This window comes from Dendropsophus ebraccatus, chromosome 5 (genome assembly GCF_027789765.1).
Source record: "Dendropsophus ebraccatus isolate aDenEbr1 chromosome 5, aDenEbr1.pat, whole genome shotgun sequence".
Taxonomy (NCBI): Eukaryota; Metazoa; Chordata; class Amphibia; order Anura; family Hylidae; genus Dendropsophus; species Dendropsophus ebraccatus.
Window position 1 is genome coordinate 159,764,342 of NC_091458.1, and position 20,244 is coordinate 159,784,585.

At 45.5% G+C, this 20,244-nt stretch overlaps 1 protein-coding gene across 2 annotated transcripts in view; it reads right to left on the reverse strand.

Annotated features, from left to right (window-relative positions):
- Positions 1 to 3,140: 3,140 nt before the first annotated feature.
- Positions 3,141 to 20,244, reverse strand: part of USP32 (ubiquitin specific peptidase 32) — a 113,655-nt gene continuing 96,551 nt past the window's right edge. For both annotated transcript variants that reach the window (XM_069971776.1, XM_069971775.1), the window contains exons 26-34: positions 18,795 to 19,006; positions 18,440 to 18,624; positions 17,744 to 17,830; positions 17,268 to 17,388; positions 9,489 to 9,680; positions 7,917 to 8,205; positions 6,583 to 7,007; positions 4,981 to 5,073; positions 3,141 to 4,103 (exon numbers count right to left, since the gene is read on the reverse strand). In XM_069971776.1, the coding sequence (XP_069827877.1) occupies positions 3,930 to 4,103; positions 4,981 to 5,073; positions 6,583 to 7,007; positions 7,917 to 8,205; positions 9,489 to 9,680; positions 17,268 to 17,388; positions 17,744 to 17,830; positions 18,440 to 18,624; positions 18,795 to 19,006 (1,778 nt within the window). In that variant the 3' untranslated portion in view covers positions 3,141 to 3,929. The remainder of the gene's footprint in view (positions 4,104 to 4,980; positions 5,074 to 6,582; positions 7,008 to 7,916; positions 8,206 to 9,488; positions 9,681 to 17,267; positions 17,389 to 17,743; positions 17,831 to 18,439; positions 18,625 to 18,794; positions 19,007 to 20,244) is intronic.

The window sequence follows — 20,244 nt, forward strand, 5'->3', positions numbered from 1 at the left end:
CATCATAGTTGAGCTTGGAGACCACATTTGAAGTGTAGATCATTACATTTCTAGATGGAAAGCACAAAGACCATCCATTACTGAATACTTAGGATTCCCTCAGTAACACAAGAGAATGACAGGACCAACATTGTGGTTATTTCTCAGTTATCCAAACATGACAACAAAAAATAGTCTACTGGATCAGTTCTGGGTCCCAATATTCTCAGTGATATACTACCGTACTTACATGGAGGCTTACCGAGGCCGCTTATTCGATATCTATAAATATGCAACCAAGGAATAAAAAAGATACAATAATCAATCTGATAGATGGCACAGATGTGGATAACAGTACCTGTCAGACACTGGAGCAGCTCCAGTCTGATTGTTCGGCATGTGAATACCAGTTGGATGCTGCCCTAGGAAGCTGGGAAAACATGGATACAGCCATAGGCCACAGACTGTATCCTGGTTTTCCAGGACCCCCCAGGCTGCATCCAGCTTCCTCAGCCACCGGTACACAAATGTCGAACAATCAGACTCAAGCACACTGGAGTTGCACTCTTCTCTATTAAAAACACAGAGTTGGCGGGTTGGTTAGGTAGTATGATGTATGATGCTACATTTTAGTGGAATTCTATAATTCTTTAGTACTAGGAAACGCATGGCACGGCTGTCGGCCTATTTACATAGAGAGGAAACAAGATAAAGTGCTGTCCACAATCTCCATCCATTGTGCTTCCCAATGAATCCGTCTATATGAATACGAGCAGCAAACGTTGTAGACGGCTGCGATACCATCAGCTAGTAACGTGGTGGGATATGGAGGAAAGCAGAAATAATACTAAAGCAGCATGTAGAATGTCACCGCACACTTACAGACAAAGAAAACCTTTAATTGTAAGCCGAATCCCTTTAAGATATCAAACTCCAGTAAGTAGGAGTACAATGCGTCTATTCAGGGCTGTACAAAGCCACCATTGAGGGCTGAGTGCTGACGGCCGAAACCACGTCACGTTCCGCAGTGTATGGGCATAAATCACTGATAACTGGAGCGACAGTCCTGACAAATCCTCAAAATGACCAGTTTAGTTAATTATATATATATATATATATATATATATATATATATATATATGTGTGTGTGTGTGTGTGTGTGTGTGTGTGTGTGTGTGTGTGTGTGTGTGTGTGTGTGTGTGTGTGTGTGTGTGTGTGTGTTACTGTCACCACATGCGATCACCTTGCCAGGGACTATAAATGTGCACGGACGAAGGAAGGCGTTTAGGAAAGTTCAGGGCTAGTGATGAGTGAATGGGACAAATGTGCAGCTGCAGACGTTGACTGCGGCCCCAGGGAGTCCTGGAAAACACGGCTACAACCTAAAGCTACTGTAGGTTCACACACACAGTCAGTCTGACCGCCGTCATTTCATTGCGGTTATTCGTATAATAATGGCCATTATGTGCCGGCAATCCAATAAAAGCAGCCGTCATTTTCATAGCGCGTGTCCATGTTTCACTGGCAGCTATATATATATATTATATATATATATATATATATATATAATTAATATTGCTGCAGCCTGGAAGGGGCCAGGGTGGAGGCTGCACAAAGTGAGCGATAGAGACACCCATCTGCCATAACAAATAAAAGCAAATTTATCTGCTCCTCCCCCATCTGTCCGGCCATCGAGGAAGAAAGCAATTCCTACTGATTTACTTACAGGATATGAAAAAACTTAAATTGGGTTTTCCCAAACATCAAATTCAATAATTCAATAAACTTTATTTGGTTCTGCATTGTCTCTCGATCACAGGAGAGGAAGGACGGCAGCGTCACTGACTATCCTGCATCAGAAATCTCAGGGCGGATCACTGGGACATGCAATCCTTTTATGATCAGTGTCATCTGACTCCTATAGACAGCGACAATGAAGGGGACCGCCGGCGCTCATGCCACCTGACTATACAAGGAACCTAAGCCCCCAATCCTCGGCTCAGCCAGGTGGGACGGGGGACACAGCACTAAACTACTTTAATTGCAGAATCCCCCGTAACCCATCACTTTTATTGTTAATTACAATAATTTTACTCTAATCGATAGAGGTGGTATCTTGGGGAGGGGTATGCTTATTACCCCAAGGGTTTTGGTAAATGCTAACAATGTGCCATCACTTTGTAAGAGAAGCGGACCTGTCAGAATGTTCCGGTGTGACAGCGTTATTCGAACTCGGACGCTCAGTGTTTGATTTCCTTGGATGACGTCCTACAGCTCTATCCATGTTTTCCAGGACTTTCTAGGGCAGCTTCCAACCTCTGCAGCTGCGGGGAATCAAACACTGAGCGTCCGGGTTCGGATAACGTTGCCAAAATCGGAACATTCTGACAGGTCCGCCCAGCACTAAACCAGTCACAATGCGTCCAATCTGCCGAAATTACTAAGTCGCTCCTTCCCACCATAAAGTTGTTATTCGTCTCGCTCAAATGTCGCTTTTTCCTTCTTGAATAATTTGTGCTTAGAGTAATATACAATAAGAAGAGCCGAACGCTCAAAGGGAGAGCAAAGCCGTTCTACCCGCCCCTCTGTCTTCCCATGCAAAGTTCCTGTAATTTCCCCCCCCATCTCCTTGAACCAATGAATGCCGTATATACTGCACATATAATGTCGGAACATTAAGAGTCGTCGCTCTGCCATAAAATTGCCATATTTTTGCACATACATATATATGGCCTAATGAAATCCATAGAAAAAAAAAATCAACTTGCATTTTTAACGTCATATTTTCCCATATATACCCACAGTTCCTTCTGCCATCGGTCGTGCAGCTGATGTGCCGCCATGTTGCTTACAATCACTCCCACTGAAAGATAATCTTAATAGAATTCATTTAAAGAAGTTCTGTGTAATTGAAAAACGGGAGGAAGGCGCGCGGGGGGAGGGGAAGGGGCTGCAGTGTCACGTCACAGCTGAGTGATAGCCTGTTCAGCCAGTCGGTGACTAGGGTGTTGTCCCGCCCCAGTCACTGATTGGCTGAGCGGGCAATCAGTCATGTTGTGGCAGCTGGAAGAGCTGCAGGTGGCCGTCAGCTGTCAACGGGACCCGGGAGCGGCGTTATGGGCATGGGGACAGGTAAGAATACTTTATTATTCGCCCCCCCCCCCCCCCCCCCCGCCTTCCTCACGTTCTTTAATTTCACAGATTTCTCCTTTAATCTTTTTAAACTATTATTTTATTGTATGTAAATCTAGCACCTGAAGACCAAAGTGCGGCCTTCTATAAAGGACTAGTCCCCAACCTCTATTAACAGCAGCCAATCCCTTCCCAGGACATTGTGCTTGGACGCAGTCTATGGTACGTTCACCAGCGATTCGTATGGAACGACAGATCCCGATGTGTCCGTAGAGAGTAATGTACTGTGTGGATCCCTAGGCTCCCGATTGGATGAGTGACAACTCTGACCCCTAAGAGCGATCACAGGGACGGCCCTTACTTAAAGTGACAAAGCTCGAGAAATTTACATCTAGAACCAACGGAATCATCTAGAGAACCTAACAAACCTCTAACCAGGAGGCCGATGAAGCCGATACCAGTGTTTAACAAACGCTCCATAATATTCTCGTCCTTCTATAATTGCACTGAAAAATACATATATATTTAGTATCTAAGAAAATGACGACTAACTGGACTTGTCCTGAGGACGTTGCTGAAGACGGACAACGGAGAGAGAGGATTAAAATAAATAAAATATAAACAGACTGAAAAAAGAAGAAGGACATTTAAAAGAATGGATGTGGCTGCATCTACTGTCTATGTTGTTGAATGGCCCGACATGCATTGGTGACCTCAACACCAAAACGGTAAGATGAATAATATCTGCAGAACATTGTTCTGTCCTTCACTATCCTCCTCCTCGTGAATCAGCTGAAGACACTGGAAGCGCGGCCACCTTACTGCAGCACACAATACTTCTTATAATCCGACTCAAAGTCTTCGTCCATGCTGCTAGTGTCTGCCATTTTTTTCCCGTCAATCTTTGGCAGAAATTGTGCATAGTCCACCCCTTGCTGCTCGTAGAATAGGATGTAGGCAGAGTCCGTATCGATTTCATCAGGGTGCAACTCCTGCAGATGCAAAAAAAGATGACCAAAAATCAGCAATTTAGTGATTTGTCATTTTTTTTGCGCTTACACAGTTTACCGTGCGAGATTAGGAATGTGGTAATTTAGTAGTTTGGTCGATTACACATGCGGTGATAGCAAATATGTTAATTTATTTAAAAATGGGAAAGGGGGGGGGGATTCAAACTTTTATTGGCTTTTCTTATTAATAAAAAAAAAAGTTTTAGTTGTTTTTTTTTTTTACAGTATTTTATAGTCTCCCCAGGGGAATCCTATGAGTAATACCGGGCTAAGTTGCTCATGCTCTTTCTAAAGTGGTGAGTGTCACATCCTTTTGTTGCTCTCTGAACATGGTTAGCAGGCCTAGTAAAAAAAAGCTCGCCTGATAAACACTATGGTGGATCGGGGGGGGGGGGGGATGAATTTACCAGGACCAGGAATTTAGTAAACATCTTCTAGATGTAGGATTCAGTTGATCCATCTAAAGGCACACACTTCTTAAAGGGATTATCCAGTGTTTGGAATTAAGAGACCATGTTTTTCTGAGACAGCACCGCTCTTGTCTCCAGGTCAGGTGCGGTTTGCATTTAAGCTCCATTCGGTTCAATGGAACAGAGTTACAAAACCTGCTCCCAACCTGGAGACCAGAGTGGTGCTGTCTCTGGAAGAAAGCGACCATGTTTTTCTAATGCTGGAGACCCCCTTTAAGGAATGTGGCACTGCAGCGGCTGCCCTGTGCTTCATAATAGTGAAAGCTAGTCCCGAGCTCGTGTAGATTTTAGCAATATAAGTTTGCTCTCTAGCGACTACTGTAGTAAATTTGGGGTGTGGTTGCCCTACACCCTTCTGCATAAATCGGCAGCATGCACAGAAACCTTACCTTACAACTGCTGTCGTTGTAGCAGTACCATTTCTCATTTGGATTTTTGGCATAAGTAACATAATGACCTCCACCCATGATTCCTGAATGGCACTAAAAACAGAACAGACACAAACTGAATGTACAAAAAAAACAAAACACATCATGATTTCAGGTCTCATTTCATTTAGAGGAGGATGGACAGTATAAGGCACACCGACCTAATCACCATAATAACAGCATAACAATAGCAGAATTACATAGACACCTGGAGACCTGACCCCCCCCCCCCCACCCCCATTCTCCTCTTCTGATTCCTGAATTGGGGGGGTATCCTGATATTGGGCTGTACAGTCTGAATGACTGTGTGTATATATATTATATATATATATATATATATATATATATATATATATATATATATATATATATATATATATATATATATATATATATATAATGCAGTTACGAGTCTCAAAACACGGGAATAGCCAGATATCCCTCTCTCCAGAGAAGGAAGCCCATTGCCAAGGGGCGCCTCCTAGTGGGGAGAGCACCAAACCACCCTGATACGTAGCCCCTCAGGTCCTCACTCTGTTACGAGCATTGGGACCTAAATAGGGAAACACCACGGTGGCCCCTGTAAGTCAATGTCTAACTCTGTGGCGAGTATAACGACATAAGACAAGGGTTACCAAGGCCGGGCATCCATCCACAGACTATATATATATCCCTCCTGCTGACCCCCTCTCCTCTCTCTCAGCATGCAATCTCATACACAGAGGTACAACCTCATTCCTCTTCTCCTTCAAGGAATCAGGCCATTCAATATTCTATACTTTGGTAAAGAGAGCATTTATAGTTACAAGAAATAATTTTTACTATGTATTTTATCCAGTATTGAAAAAATAAACCTTTAGGCCCTAAATTTACCCCCACAAGCAGGCAGATACTGTAGCAAGATTTACTCAGTCTACAGGGTTGCAGAGACCGCCTCAGATGCACCGCTCAATAGGTCTGGTGGGGGTGAGAGGGGCAGCACCTTACTTAAAGGGAAACAGTCACTAGGTTTATTCCGCCTTAAATGAGGGCAGCTTAAACTAAAGCTATAAATACTGAACAGATCGGTGTATTACAGTCATCATTTTGTTCAGCCGTTCTAATATGCAAGAGAATAGGATTCTTGCCACACCCCTCCCCCCGCCCTCCAGCTGCTGATTGATAGCTGACTGTCTATACAAAGCATGTATAGATAACTGCCAATCTGCAACTGGTGGGCGGAGTTTTCTGCTTCCCATGAATATCCAGGACTACTGAGGACACGCACATAATGGGGAGGACTACTTCTAGTCCATGTTATTCAGGAGATCATCTCTGGATCAGCTGCACAGATCAATGTAAGTGATACATCATTCTGTTCAGCTTCTCTGTCACTAGTTTATATCCCCCTGAGAAAGGACACCAGAAACCTGCTGAAGGAGTCTCTGTAAGATGCCCTATAATGATAAAGATATTAACTTCCTACACTGCATTGTTATTTGTTATGGGCAGCAATATGAGGTTACTATTTGCACTTTGTGTCTATTTCACAGATAATAAGCCCGTTATATTGATTTTACTCACCGAAATTGCATATAGATTATAGATAGGCTGACAGCAGATGTCTTCTCTTTGGTCATCAGTGATATCCTCCTCTTCTCCTATGTGGTTATCAAGCTGACTGTTGTTGCATGTAATGTGCTCATGGTTCAGTCCATTGGTTAAAACCACCTGAGAGTCCAGATTTGCAGCTACCTCCGTGTGACTTCCACCTACATTGTGTCCTTTACTAGAATCTCCCTGATCCAACGTCTCCCTCGCTTCGTTATCTGACCCATTGTCTTTGCTTTGATCCAAGTTTTCTTTACTACTTGAGAGTTTTTTGCCTCCTCCGAGCTGAGGTAAACGTAGACGACCTTTGCCCCTTCCGAGGGTCCGGGGGCTGTTGTTAGGACTGGAGTTTTTACTAGAAGAATTTGTAGCAGCTTTCCTTCCTTGTAACGGCGATGCTGAAAGTAAAGAGGTCACAATGGATTATATCACATAAAAACACAGCATGTATGATGCCCAACTGTCCATGCGCATCGCTGTAAAGCAGATCACTAAACGTTGTAAAAAACTGCTCAGGCAAGATGGCAACCTGATAATAATGTACTAAAAATAAAATAAAAAAATTGCAAATTAGAAAAGAGATTAGAGGCAGATACTGAAATGTATCAGTAAAAAAAAATAAAATCTAGGTGATAAATTAACTTTATGGTCCCCATCACACATCCATGGCCAGGAACTGGAAACCATTAGTGTTCACGGAGAAAAGTGTAGGGAAAAAAAACAAAAACCCAACATACTCACTTGCGGCAGGTTGCATTGGTGCTCCGGTACAGCTTCTCCTTTACTCTGCACACACACAAGGAGGAGGGGGGGGGGGGGTAGCAGTCTCTCGTTGTCGGTGGTATAAAGCTGCATCCAACCACAAGAATGATTGACAGGGTTGGGGGCCAATTAAATCTGACCCAGTCAATTACTGAGTCGCTATTACCTGTATGTGCTCCTGATTAGGAGAGCATACAGTTACAGAGCCAGCATCAGCCTTGGGGCACCGGCCTGGGTGCTAGCACTGGCCCTGCTGCCAAGTAAAGCATCTGGAATTCTGGATGCCCCCATAGGGCCTGCAATTCTGGCCAAAAGTAGCACAGGATCTAAAAAATACTGAGCTATTTTACAGAACAGGCACCCTTCAAGAAAAAGGGTGTCCAAGCCAAATACTACCCTATGGTCAGGAAATATGTCCAGATTGTCGGATAAGAAATCCGGAAAGATTTTCCTGACGTGTGAAGGGGCCTAAGCATGTGATTGGATACTGCATGACAAACCTCCGGCCTGAAACATTACCTGTATCATACATTCATTGTTCATACCTTTACTATTATTTGCAGTGGAAGAACTGTTTAAAGGCTGAATTCGGACTGAGTCCCCATCTCCTGCCGGACTACAGTTTGCCAGTTCCGGTTTCTTCAGGTCTGTGTGCGTTGAACGAGTTTCCGCTTGATCATCGCCCTGAAGACCTGGTTTCCTTTTCTGGTACTGTACTGGCCCTCGTGGTACCAAAAAGGCACTGGGATCAAACTTCTCTCTGGGAAACTTGACTATCTTTTGTGACTTTATCCAACGACCGTTAACAAACTGGAATCGCTTCAAATGGATAATCTATAACCCAAAATAAAAAATAAAAAAGCCTAAGCTAGATATCAATGAGAAGAAGCAAATACACACACTACATTATAGGAGTAAACACCAGTCTTATTACGTAGCAAATCAGTGACTATGACCGGAGGCAACAACAGAATAGTAAAACATAACTAGTTTGATAACATGCGTCCTAGCCATATATGTATGGATAACATGCGTCCTAGCCACGTATGAATGGCTAACATGCGTCCTAGCCACGTATGAATGGCTAACATGCGTCCTAGCCACGTATGAATGGCTAACATGCGTCCTAGCCACGTATGAATGGATAAAATGCATCCTAGCCATGTATGAATGGATAACATGCGTCCTAGCCATGTATGTATGGATAAGATATGTCCTAGCCATATATGTAAGGATAACATGTGTCCTAGCCATGTATGTATGTATGTATGTATGTATGTATGTATGTATGTATGTATGGATGGATGTATGTATGTATGGATGTATGTATGGATGTATGTATGTATGGATGGATGTATGTATGTATGGATAACATGCGTCCTAGCCATGTATGAATGGATAAAATGCATCCTAGCCATGTATGAATGAATAACATGCGTCCTAGCCATGTATGTATGGATAAGATATGTCCTAGCCATGTATGTATGGATAACATGTGTCCTAGCCATGTATGTATGTATGTATGTATGTATGTATGGATGGATAACATGCTTCCTAGCCATGTATGAATGGATGATACGTCCTAGCCATGTATGAATAGATAACATGCGTCCTAGCCATGTATAAATGGATAAGCCAAATTTAAAGGGAACCTGTCACCCCGTGTCGGGGTGAAGGCCACCCGACTTCCCGCTAGAGCCCCAGATACTTACCCCATCTCGCCAAGTCCCGTTCCTGGAGCCGGGACAGAGATATCCCCGTCTGAAGCCCGGCGCACCCGCTGCTCAGATGAGTTCGACGCACATAGAGAATGACAGCTCCATTCATTCTATATGGGCGTCGGACTCATCTCAGCAGCAGGCGCGCCGGGCTTCAGACGGGGATATCTCTGTCCCGGCTCCAGGAACGGGACTTAGCGAGATGGGGTAGGTATCTGGGGCTCTAGCAGGGGGCCGGGTGGCCTTCACCCCGGCACAGGGGTGATAGGTTCCCTTTAACAATGAAAAATCTGAAGACTGTACCTCTATATCCGGCATCCACATATTCTACCCATAGAGTTCTATAGGTTGTGGATAGTTAGAGACATTAGATGTTGTATATTCACAAAACAAACGTACCAGAATTGGCGGCAGCCTCCAGAGGTCAAGCTTCTTTGTAGCTAAACAATGGGTTTTACATTTGGAACAATAATACATTTCATCTTCTCCCAGCTCCTCCTCGGTGGTGAAGGCGCGGAGACAGCTATCGAGGTTAATGGGCTCTGCTTGTGCTCTACGGCTCTGTTCAACACTCTCATGTTCTTCCACGATCTGTGGGGAGGGGGGAGGAGACACATTGGCTTATATCTGAAACATTTTAGAGAGTAAAAGTAATAGGTTAAAGTGTCCCTGTTATAACTAAATGTAAATCAACAGTAGATGTGATATAAAGCAAGTTTGCAATTATCATTCTTTTTTTTTTTTTTTACATTCATTTTTTTTTTTGTTATCATGGAAAACACGGCACTTCCTGTTACATTTTTTTAAATCTAAATCTAATCAGTAAGTATAGCTGTTATATAGCTGCCATCAGGAGACTGGACCTGGATACAGTAAGTATAGCTGTTATATAGCTGCCATCAGGAGACTGGACCTGGATACAGTAAGTATAGCTGGTATATAGCAGCCTTCAGAAGACTGGACCTGGATACAGTAAGTATAGCTGTTATATAGCTGCCATCAGGAGACTGGACCTGGATACAGTAAGTATAGCTGTTATATAGCTGCCTTCAGGAGACTGGACCTGGATACAGTAAGTATAGCTGTTATATAGCTGCCTTCAGGAGACTGGACCTGGATACAGTAAGTATAGCTGATATATAGCAGGAGACTGGACCTGGATACAGTAAGTATAGCTGTTATATAGCAGCTGTGGACATGTCATGGGAAAAGTGCTCGAGGGGATGTACATCTCACCCAGGTTAATACGGAGCGTGAGATGGTGAGTCCAGGAGGCATCTGTGCTCAGCAGTGTTATGCTGCTGAGCTATTATTTATTATTGCCGGGCCTGGACTTACATGGAATGGCAGATAGGTTTTGGTAGTGGGATTTGCCATTCCCTCCCCCCGATCCAGGTCAGGTTTTGGGGTCAGGTGTCTCTGGCCCTAATCAAGCCTGACAGAGAAAAGCCCTGCAGAGGATCCTTGGTTTGCTCTCAGACAGGAGTGAACAGCCTGCGTGGTGTGTTCGCTGGGAGCTGGGGCTTATGCACACCCTGCAATATTACCTGCCAAGTGAAGTGTCAGAGAGGTAACCTGCTGTATTAGTAAGCGCCCAGACGGGCAGGACTTTTTGTTTTGTTTATTCTCACTGCACAGTGTTGCTGTATTTATGTTGCTGGACCGTTTATGCTACAAATAAACACCAAAGCTGTTTTTAAGTCCAAGTTTGCTGCCTGAACTGTGTCCAACACACCATCCCCCGGGAAGATCCCTACAATTGGTGCTGCGGAGCGGGCAAAACGGTTGCTAGGGGCAACGGTGTGCATCAACTTGGCTACAGCTGCTTATGTCCTGGGTGAAGGCTGCTGCTTTACTCCAAAAACAGCCAAGCAACATGGAGGCGATGATGAAGCAGTTAATGCAAGTGAGTTTGCAGCAACAACAGGCTCTGACAGACGCCAATCTGCGCCATGAGCAGGCTAATCTGCGCCATGAACAGACAATGGCTGCACAACAGAGACTTATTGAGCACCTGATACCAAAGCAGGAGGCGTCTGCAGGTGCTAATCCACAGCTGGTGGCTGCAGCCGCGCCAGAGACTTTGTCTGTGAAAAGAGCCGTGCAGCGAGCGCTGCAAAAGATGACTGCTGATGATGATATTGAGGCCTACTTAACTGTCTTTGAGCGGGTGGCTGAGCGAGAGAAGCTACCCTCCACTGAGTGGGCAGAAGTGATTGCGCCTTATTTAACAGGCGAACCTCAAAAGGCCTATTATGACCTCAGTGAGCAAGAGGTCAAAGACTATCCTCGGCTAAAAGCAGAGATACTCGCCCGACTAGGAGTTACTGCTGCTGTCCGTGCCCGGAGGGTCCGCAACTGGAGCTACAGTCTGGACAAGTCAGCGAGGTCCCAGATGTACGACCTGATCCATTTGGCAAGAAAGTGGTTGGAGCCAGACACCTCTACTCCTGCCCAGATCCTAGAGAGGGTCGTGATGGATCGCTACCTCCGTGCCCTTCCTGCTGATCTACAACGCTGGGTGGGACAAGGCGACCCTAGGAGTGCCGACGAACTCGTCAGCCTTGTGGAGAGGTTCCAGGCGACCGAGGACTACCTCCGTGATGTTCCTGCAGCACCGTCACCTCCCCGGAGTGCCAGATCTGTGCCATCATCTGGTAAGAGACTTCCATCTATTGGGGGAGTGTGGAGGGGTGCTGATAGAGGGAAGAGCGCTCAGGATGTAACTTAGGGGAAAAAGACTGGTGATGGTCCCCGGTGGCTAAGTGGCCCTAAAAAGGACTCCCTGCCAAGGAGACCAGGCCCTATCCAGTGCTGGAGATGCCATGAGACGGGACATATGTCTGCCCATTGCCCTCTTACCACTGAGCCCATGGAGTGTGACGCTAGCCGGCGTCAGTCGCTATTTGCGGAGCCGTCTTTTGTTGCAGTCACTGGACTAGAGACTGAACCACAAGTCTGCAACATTACTGTCAATGACTTCCCTGTTAAGGCGTTGCTGGACTCAGGAAGCCTTGTCACCTTGGTGCATGCCAGCCTGGTGGCTGGGGACTTTGTGCCAAAAAGACATATGAGTGTGGTGTGCATACATGGTGATACAAAGGTTTACCCTATAGTACTGGCTAATGTCGGGACTGAACTAGGCACGGTACAATATGAAGTGGGTGTGGTTAAAAACCTTATGCATAATGTGATATTGGGGCGTGATTTTCCTTTGTTCTGGGCTCTATGGGGAAAACAACAATCCCCTGAAAGGAGTGAGGAGACCCCTAAGCCTATTGCATTACCCATGGTAAATGATAAAAATGTACAGGAGGAATATGATGCTTTTCCTTTACAGGTCCTGGCTGGTGAGGAAGAGGCTCCTCCCACTGCGCAGAATGTTCCAGACTTAGAGGTGTCTAGGGATAATTTTGGTACTGCACAATTACAGGACCCCACTCTCAAAAATGCGAGAGAGCAGGTCACTGTTATGAATGGGACCTCAGGAACCAGAAGCTGAGAAAAAATTTCCACATTTTTCTATGACTAATGATCTCTTATATAGAGTCACTAAGATTAATGATGAGGTGGTGGAACAGCTTCTGGTGCCTAAGTCGTACCGGCGTCAGGTACTCGACATGGCCCATAATCATGTCCTTGGGGGACACTTGGGGACAGATAAAACACAGGAGAGAGTCCTCCAGAGGTTTTATTGGCCTGCGATTTATGCTGACATAAAAAAATACTGTGAGTCGTGCCGCACATGTCAGCTTAGCGCTCCAGTGTCGCATTTTCGCAGTCCTTTGGTCCCACTCCCCATCATAGAGGTACCTTTTGACCGGATCGCAATGGACTTGGTGGGTCCCATTGTAAAGTCGGCTAGGGGACACCAGTACATTCTAGTTGTGTTGGACTACGCGACCCGCTATCCTGAGGCTGTGCCCCTAAGAAACACTGCCTCTAAAACCATTGCACGGGAATTGTTTTATATGTTTTCCAGGGTGGGGATCCCCAAGGAAATCTTGACCGACCAAGGTACCCCATTTGTGTCAAAGGTAATGAAAGAGCTATGCAAACTGTTTATAATCTCACACCTACGAACCTCTGTATATCACCCACAGACAGACGGGTTAGTGGAGAGGTTTAATAAAACCCTGAAACATATGTTAAAAAAAGTGGTGGAAAAGGATGGTCGTGATTGGGATCACTTACTACCTTATCTAATGTTTTCTATTAGGGAAGTACCCCAAGCGTCCACAGGGTTCTCTCCCTTCGAATTTGTCTATGGTCGTCACCCTAGGGGTTTGTTGGATATAGCGAAAGAGACATGGGAAAGTGAGTCCACCCCATACAAGAGTGTTATAGAGCATGTAGCACAAATGCAGGACCGTATAGCCACTGTAATGCCCCTAGTAAGGGAACACCTCCAGAGGGCGCAAGAGGGCCAAAGCAGAATTTACAATCGTTCTGCAAGAATCAGGACATTTAGCCCAGGTGACCGAGTACTCATTCTTGTTCCCACGGTAGAAAGCAAATTCTTAGCAAAGTGGCAGGGTCCCTATGAAATTGTAGAGAAGATCAGTGAGGTCAAATACAAGGTACACCAACCAGGTAGAAGGAAGCCTTTCCAAGTTTATCACATAAACCTGATCAAGCCCTGGAAAGACAGGGAATCCTTGGTGGCGACAAATCCTGTTGGTCATCTGTCACCACCAATCCCTCCGGTCAGGATTGGTGACACCCTGTCAGTATCCCAGAAGCAGGAAGCTAAGGAGTTCCTGCAGAGAAATAAAGACAAGTTTTCTGACCTACCAGGGCGTACGCATCTCATTAGTCATCATATTGAAACTGAGCCTAGAAGCAGAGTAAACCTGAAGCCCTATAGGATACCAGAAGCACGGAGGGAGGCGGTATCATCCGAGGTAAAACGTATGCTTGACCTAGGAGTCATTGAGGTGTCCCAGAGCGAGTGGTCCAGCCCGATTGTGCTAATCCCAAAGCCCAATGGAACTTGGAGGTTCTGTAATGACTTTAGAAAGTTAAATGAGATCTCCAAGTTTGATGCCTACCCCATGCCCAGGGTAGATGAGTTGATAGAAAGGATGGGTAATGCCAGGTACATAACTACCCTTGATCTCACTAAGGGCTACTGGCAGATCCCCCTCACTCCTGAGGCTAGAGAGAAGACTGCATTCTCCACCCCTGATGGGCTCTTCCAATACGTAGTGATGCCATTCGGGTTACATGGAGCCCCTGCCACTTTTCAGAGGTTGATGGACTTGATTCTGCGACCACATCGTGATTACTCTGCTGCCGACCTCGATGATTTGGTCATTTTTAGCCCGGATTGGGAAAATCAACTCTGTAAGGTCCAGGCGGTGTTAAATGCCATAAGTGATGCAGGGTTAACCATCAATGCAGAGAAGTGTGCACTAGCCTTAGAGGAGGCCAAATACTTGGGCTACATTATTGGGAGGGGGTTAGTGAAACCACAACTAAATAAAATTGAGGCAATACAGAATTGGCCTCAACCCCTCACAAAGAAACAGGTCAGAGCTTTCCTGGGTATTACGGGCTATTACCGGAGGTTTGTGCCGAATTTTGCTTCAGTTGCAGCCCCACTAACTGACCTGACAAAGGGTGCAAAGTCCGCAATGGTGACATGGACTCCAGAGGCCGAGAAGGCTTTTCAAAGCCTTAAGTCTGCCCTGTGCCAACAGCCTGTGCTAGTTACCCCTGACTTTAGGCGAGAGTTTTTGGTACAGACAGACGCCTCTAACACAGGGTTAGGTGCCGTCCTCTCACAGGTCGTGAATGGCGAGGAGCACCCGGTGATGTACTTGAGTAGGAAGCTATCCCCGGCCGAGAAAAACTACGCCATTGTGGAGCGAGAGTGTCTGGCAGTGAAGTGGGCCCTAGAGTCCCTGAGGTACTACTTGCTAGGCAGGAAATTCAGGTTAGTGACAGACCATGCCCCCCTAACATGGATGAAGCTAAACAAGGAGAAAAACGCAAGGGTGACTAGGTGGTTTTTGTCCCTACAAAACTTTAATTTTACTGTGGAACACCGGCCAGGAAAATTACAGGCAAATGCGGACGCCCTATCAAGGGTACACTGCCTGTGGGGACAATACGCTCAGCCCTCCGGTCTGAAAAAGAGGGGGGGGATATGTGGACATGTCACGGGAAAAGTGCTCGAGGGGGTGTACATCTCACCCAGGTTAATACGGAGTGTGAGATGGTAAGTCCAGGAGGGATCTGTGCTCAGCAGTGTTATGCTGCTGAGCTATTATTTATTATTGCCGGGCCTGGACTTACATGGAATGGCAGATAGGTTTTGGTAGTGGGATTTGCCATTCCCTCCCCCCGATCCAGGTCAGGTTTTGGGGTCAGGTGTCTCTGGCCCTAATCAAGCCTGACAGAGAAAAGCCCTGCAGAGGATCCTTGGTTTGCTCTCAGACAGGAGTGAACAGCCTGCGTGGTGTGTTCGCTGGGAGCTGGGGCTTATGCACACCCTGCAATATTACCTGCCAAGTGAAGTGTCAGAGAGGTAACCTGCTGTATTAGTAAGCGCCCAGACGGGCAGGACTTTTTGTTTTGTTTATTCTCACTGTACGGTGTTGCTGTATTTATGTTGCTGGACCGTTTATGCTACAAATAAACACCAAAGCTGTTTTTAAGTCCAAGTTTGCTGCCTGAACTGTGTCCTAACACACCATCCCCCGGGAAGATCCCTACACAGCCTTCAGGAGACTGGACCTGGATACAGTAAGTATAGCTGTTATATAGCAGCCTTCAGGAGACTGGATCTGGATACAGTAAGTATATCTGTTATATAGCAGCCTTCAGGGGACTGGACCTGGATACAGTAAGTATAGCTGTTATATAGCAGCCTTCAGGAGACTGGACCTGGATACAGTAAGTATAGCTGTTATATAGCAGCCTTCAGGAGACTGGACCTGGATACAGTAAGTATAGCTGTTATATAGCAGCCTTCAGGAGACTGGACCTGGATACAGTAAGTATATCTGTTATATAGCAGCCTTCAGGGGACTGGACCTGGATACAGTAAGTATAGCTGTTATATAGCAGCCTTCAGGAGACTGGACCTGGATACAGTAAGTATAGCTGTTATATAGCAGCCTTCAGGAGACTGGACCTGGATACAGTAAGTATAGCTGTTATATAGCAGCCTTCAGGAGACTGGACCTGGATACAGTAAGTATAGCTGTTATATAGCTGCCTTCAGGAGACTGGACCTGGATACATTAAGTATAGCTGTTATATAGCAGTCAGGAGACTGGACCTGGATACAGTAAGTATAGCTGTTATATAGCAGCCTTCAGGAGACTGGACCTGGATACAGTAAGTATAGCTGTTATATAGCAGCCTTCAGGAGACTGGACCTGGATACAGTAAGTATAGCTGTTATATAGCAGCCTTCAGGAGACTGGACCTGGATACAGTAAGTATAGCTGTTATATAGCTGCCTTCAGGAGACTGGACCTGGATACAGTAAGTATAGCTGTTATATAGCAGCCTTCAGGAGACTGGACCTGGATACAGTAAGTATAGCTGTTATATAGCAGCGTTCAGGAGACTGGACCTGGATACAGTAAGTATAGCTGTTATATAGCAGCCTTCAGGACACTGGACCTGGATACAGTACGCAATGGTTATATACAGTAGCAGCCTTCAGGACACTGGACCTGGATACAAGTAAATAAAGCTATGTTATAAAGCATGATAACTATATAGAAATATGCATATTGCAAACTTGCTTAATATCACATCTACTGTTGATTTACATTTTGAAACGTATAATGACAGGGACACTTTAAGTGAGGACAAAAGAGGATACAGTGAAGAACAATAGAATATTTAGTCCATAATCAACCATCTTATTGTGGGGGATCTGAGCGCTGGTGCCCCCTGTGATCTTAGGAATGGAGACCTAATATTCTGCCGTTAGGGAGCAGCAGGTTACGCATAGGCACAGCTTAGTTTGGTCTGTAATTTTTCAAAGGACAAGAGGAAAGGTTTCATACAACGTCTCTTCAAAACTCAAACCTGCCTATAAATCGATAAAGAGAATGTAATAAAATCCTCCTAATAAGTCTTTGCTTTCCGGAATGAAATCTGTGATAAATTCTATAGGAACAGGAACTTATTCCCCTGTTCCCTTGTATTCCTTACCCGTTCTTGTGACGTCTGATAACGGAGATGTAAGGCCGTGGGATCCCAATCCACAGCAATGTAAGCATTACCGATATAGGCGCGGTCTTCTGTGCAGTCAATCTTACATCCTCTGCAAAACCTAGATGGGGGTCAATGGGCAGAACAGCATTTAAACACAATGGAATATAGGAACTGAAGCAGTGGTTAGTACACAGTGAGGGACAGTAAGGGTCCTAATAGACGGTGTGACCATAAAGTGTAAAGGAGCGCCGATCACGACAGCTATTGCAGGTAGCGATGAGAGCCCCGCGGCTGATGATTTCAGGTCTGGACCTAAAGAAACCATCAGCCAACAATCGCTTCATCGGCTGATTGCTCTCTCTGTTACGCAGAGTAATAAACAGCCTGATTCATGATGTCATTTACCTGACATCATACTGTAAGCGTCTTCCATACAATGCAAGCACAAATAAAGATGAGTGTTGATCACTTACCTGTACCATGGACACGATGCACAGGAGTTCCCATCTTTCTGCACCACTCTGAGTGTGAATGGGTACTGATACCCCATGCTGTCATCACTGCAAATGACAAGATTAGTTTCAAGGTTTATCCTGCAGATTTATCCCATCTTCCAATTACAAGCCCACATCAGCAATAGTATCCATTGGGTAGGGGAAGAAAAACAATTATTACAAATTACGGATTATGCCCTAACATTACTTTATTGAATGGCATGCAAACAGATCTTTTAAATGGTACATAAAATGACACTGTGTTTGGGCAGTGTATGTGTGAGATGAGCCCGGCTGCCACCTCAAGGTGATCCATACTGTTCCAGAAAGGTAAATTAAATCTTCCATCTACCACTGCTCATAAAACTCTGGGCAGCTTTCCCTAGTGTAAATACCAGTATATATATATACTGCTGTATGGACATGGTGCTTCATTGTAATCTCTCCCTTGTAGCTCCTCTGCGGCAGCAATAGTTCAATGCTTAGTGTAATGCAGTCCTTGTGCTCATACAGCAACTTGCAAACACATCAGTGCATCAGTAATTGAACAACATTACATGGTTATATAACTTTGTAATGTGCTTTAATTGCGGTGAAAAGAAAAAAAATCGCTGACACTGGTAGACACAATCATGCCATCCATCCTCCCTTTAAGGAAAATACTTCTTGACATACCAGTCTTGTGCGTGGTTACTTGCTTCTTGTGGAGGAAGAGGACTTGCAAGTCTAGAGACCTGGATCCACACGGCATCATACAAATCTTTCTTGCGGGTATGGACAGTGCATGGCACAATGAGCGGCATCCCAAAGAGGCTGGGCCGATTCTTTTGAGATGATAGAAAATACAGCTCTGTTCTCATCTGAAACACAACAATGGGTAACAATGATATAGAGCGGAAATGTAACTGCTGCTTGCTTAGTGTAAGATGAAATGCATAGAATATTGGGCATTTTTTCATAGTGCCATCAGGGCGCCCTTCGGAGCCGCTCTTATTCTCATCTCATCCTTGTATAACAGGTGCTTTCTTACCATTTTTCTGTGAATAGCGATGATATAACCTATAAAGGGGCCATCGGACAGGACAGAGACGTGCCCATTGAGTACTCCATTCCCCACGCTCTTCTCGGTCCCACATGGCACTACAGTATTTGGCATCCCGTTGGGGATCACTGGTGGCCGGCTCAGTCCTCCGTTTGGCATGAGACTTTGCGGTCCATTGGATGATGGCACTGTGCTGGAATCTACAAATTGAAGAACAAGCTCAAAGTAATCTACTTAATACTGCTCGACCATTAATATGGATTATGGCCTAAACCTCTTTGATCATTTCATGGACTCAGCAGCTAATCAGCCGGCGATCAGCAGATGGTGGAACCGGAACGGATTCACTCGCAGAAAAAAAATGGATCATCCCTCACTTACTGACAAAATAATGTCGGCTTTATATATCCCACCGAGACATAACCACATGCCAATGATTACAGGTGTGCCACATCGCCACAAGAGGGCATGAAAGAGCTTTCCCTGCTGCCCTACAGAAAGGCTCTCCGAGCATACATAAGGGTCTCAGATTGCAGATCAGTCCTCTGTAGGACTGTATGTCTGAAAGAAACACTCAGATATAGTTGAATCTCCTTGCCCAAATGGTCATGGTCTAGGGGTAAATCACCTGTGCAAAGACAAACAGGTTTTTTTTTTCCCTTTGGTTCGATTTCCCTGATCCAAACGCTGAGCCACAACTCCCCACTGCCTCTTCATTACAGTAGAAGACCTGAGATTGTGCATAATCCACCACACCGACACATTACCAAAAGGCACCATGCTCACTAGGGGACTGCCAGCTACAGCACACTGTCACCACCTCAGGTAGGGCCCTCAGGGGACTGCCAGCACCGTAGGGCTCAGGTGCTGACAGATACCCTTTAAGGCGCGCTCTAGGGGCATGTGTAGCAGTCTGGGATCCCTCACCAAGAGGTATACTACCTGTATGTATGCTCGGAGAGCCTTTTTATAGGGCAGCAGGGAAAGCACTTTTATGCCCTCTTGTGGCAACGTGGCACACCTCTAATCATTGGCATGCGGTTATGTCTTGGTCAGATATATAAAGTTTCGCAGCAAGCGGACATTGTGCAAAAACCACTCCATGGAGACATTACCTACAGGAACCATGCTCACTAGGAGACTGGCAGCACCTCAGGTAGGACCCCGGTGCGGACAGAATCCCTTCAACACACAATTAGCCCAGTTGATCAACTCCGAAGTGGAGCATCCCTGGACTGAGAGAAGCGGACTGTCCACCATCCACACCACTCTGACCAAGCTGTGAGGAGTAGAGATGAATGAACCTGCGGAAAAGTTTGGGTTGGCTTATGGCTGCATCCACCTTCTCCAGGCAGCAGGATTTGAATAATGATGCGTTTGGATTTCCTCAAACCCCAGACTTTCAGCAGGTTCGTTCATCTTTACTCCTCCCAGCTTA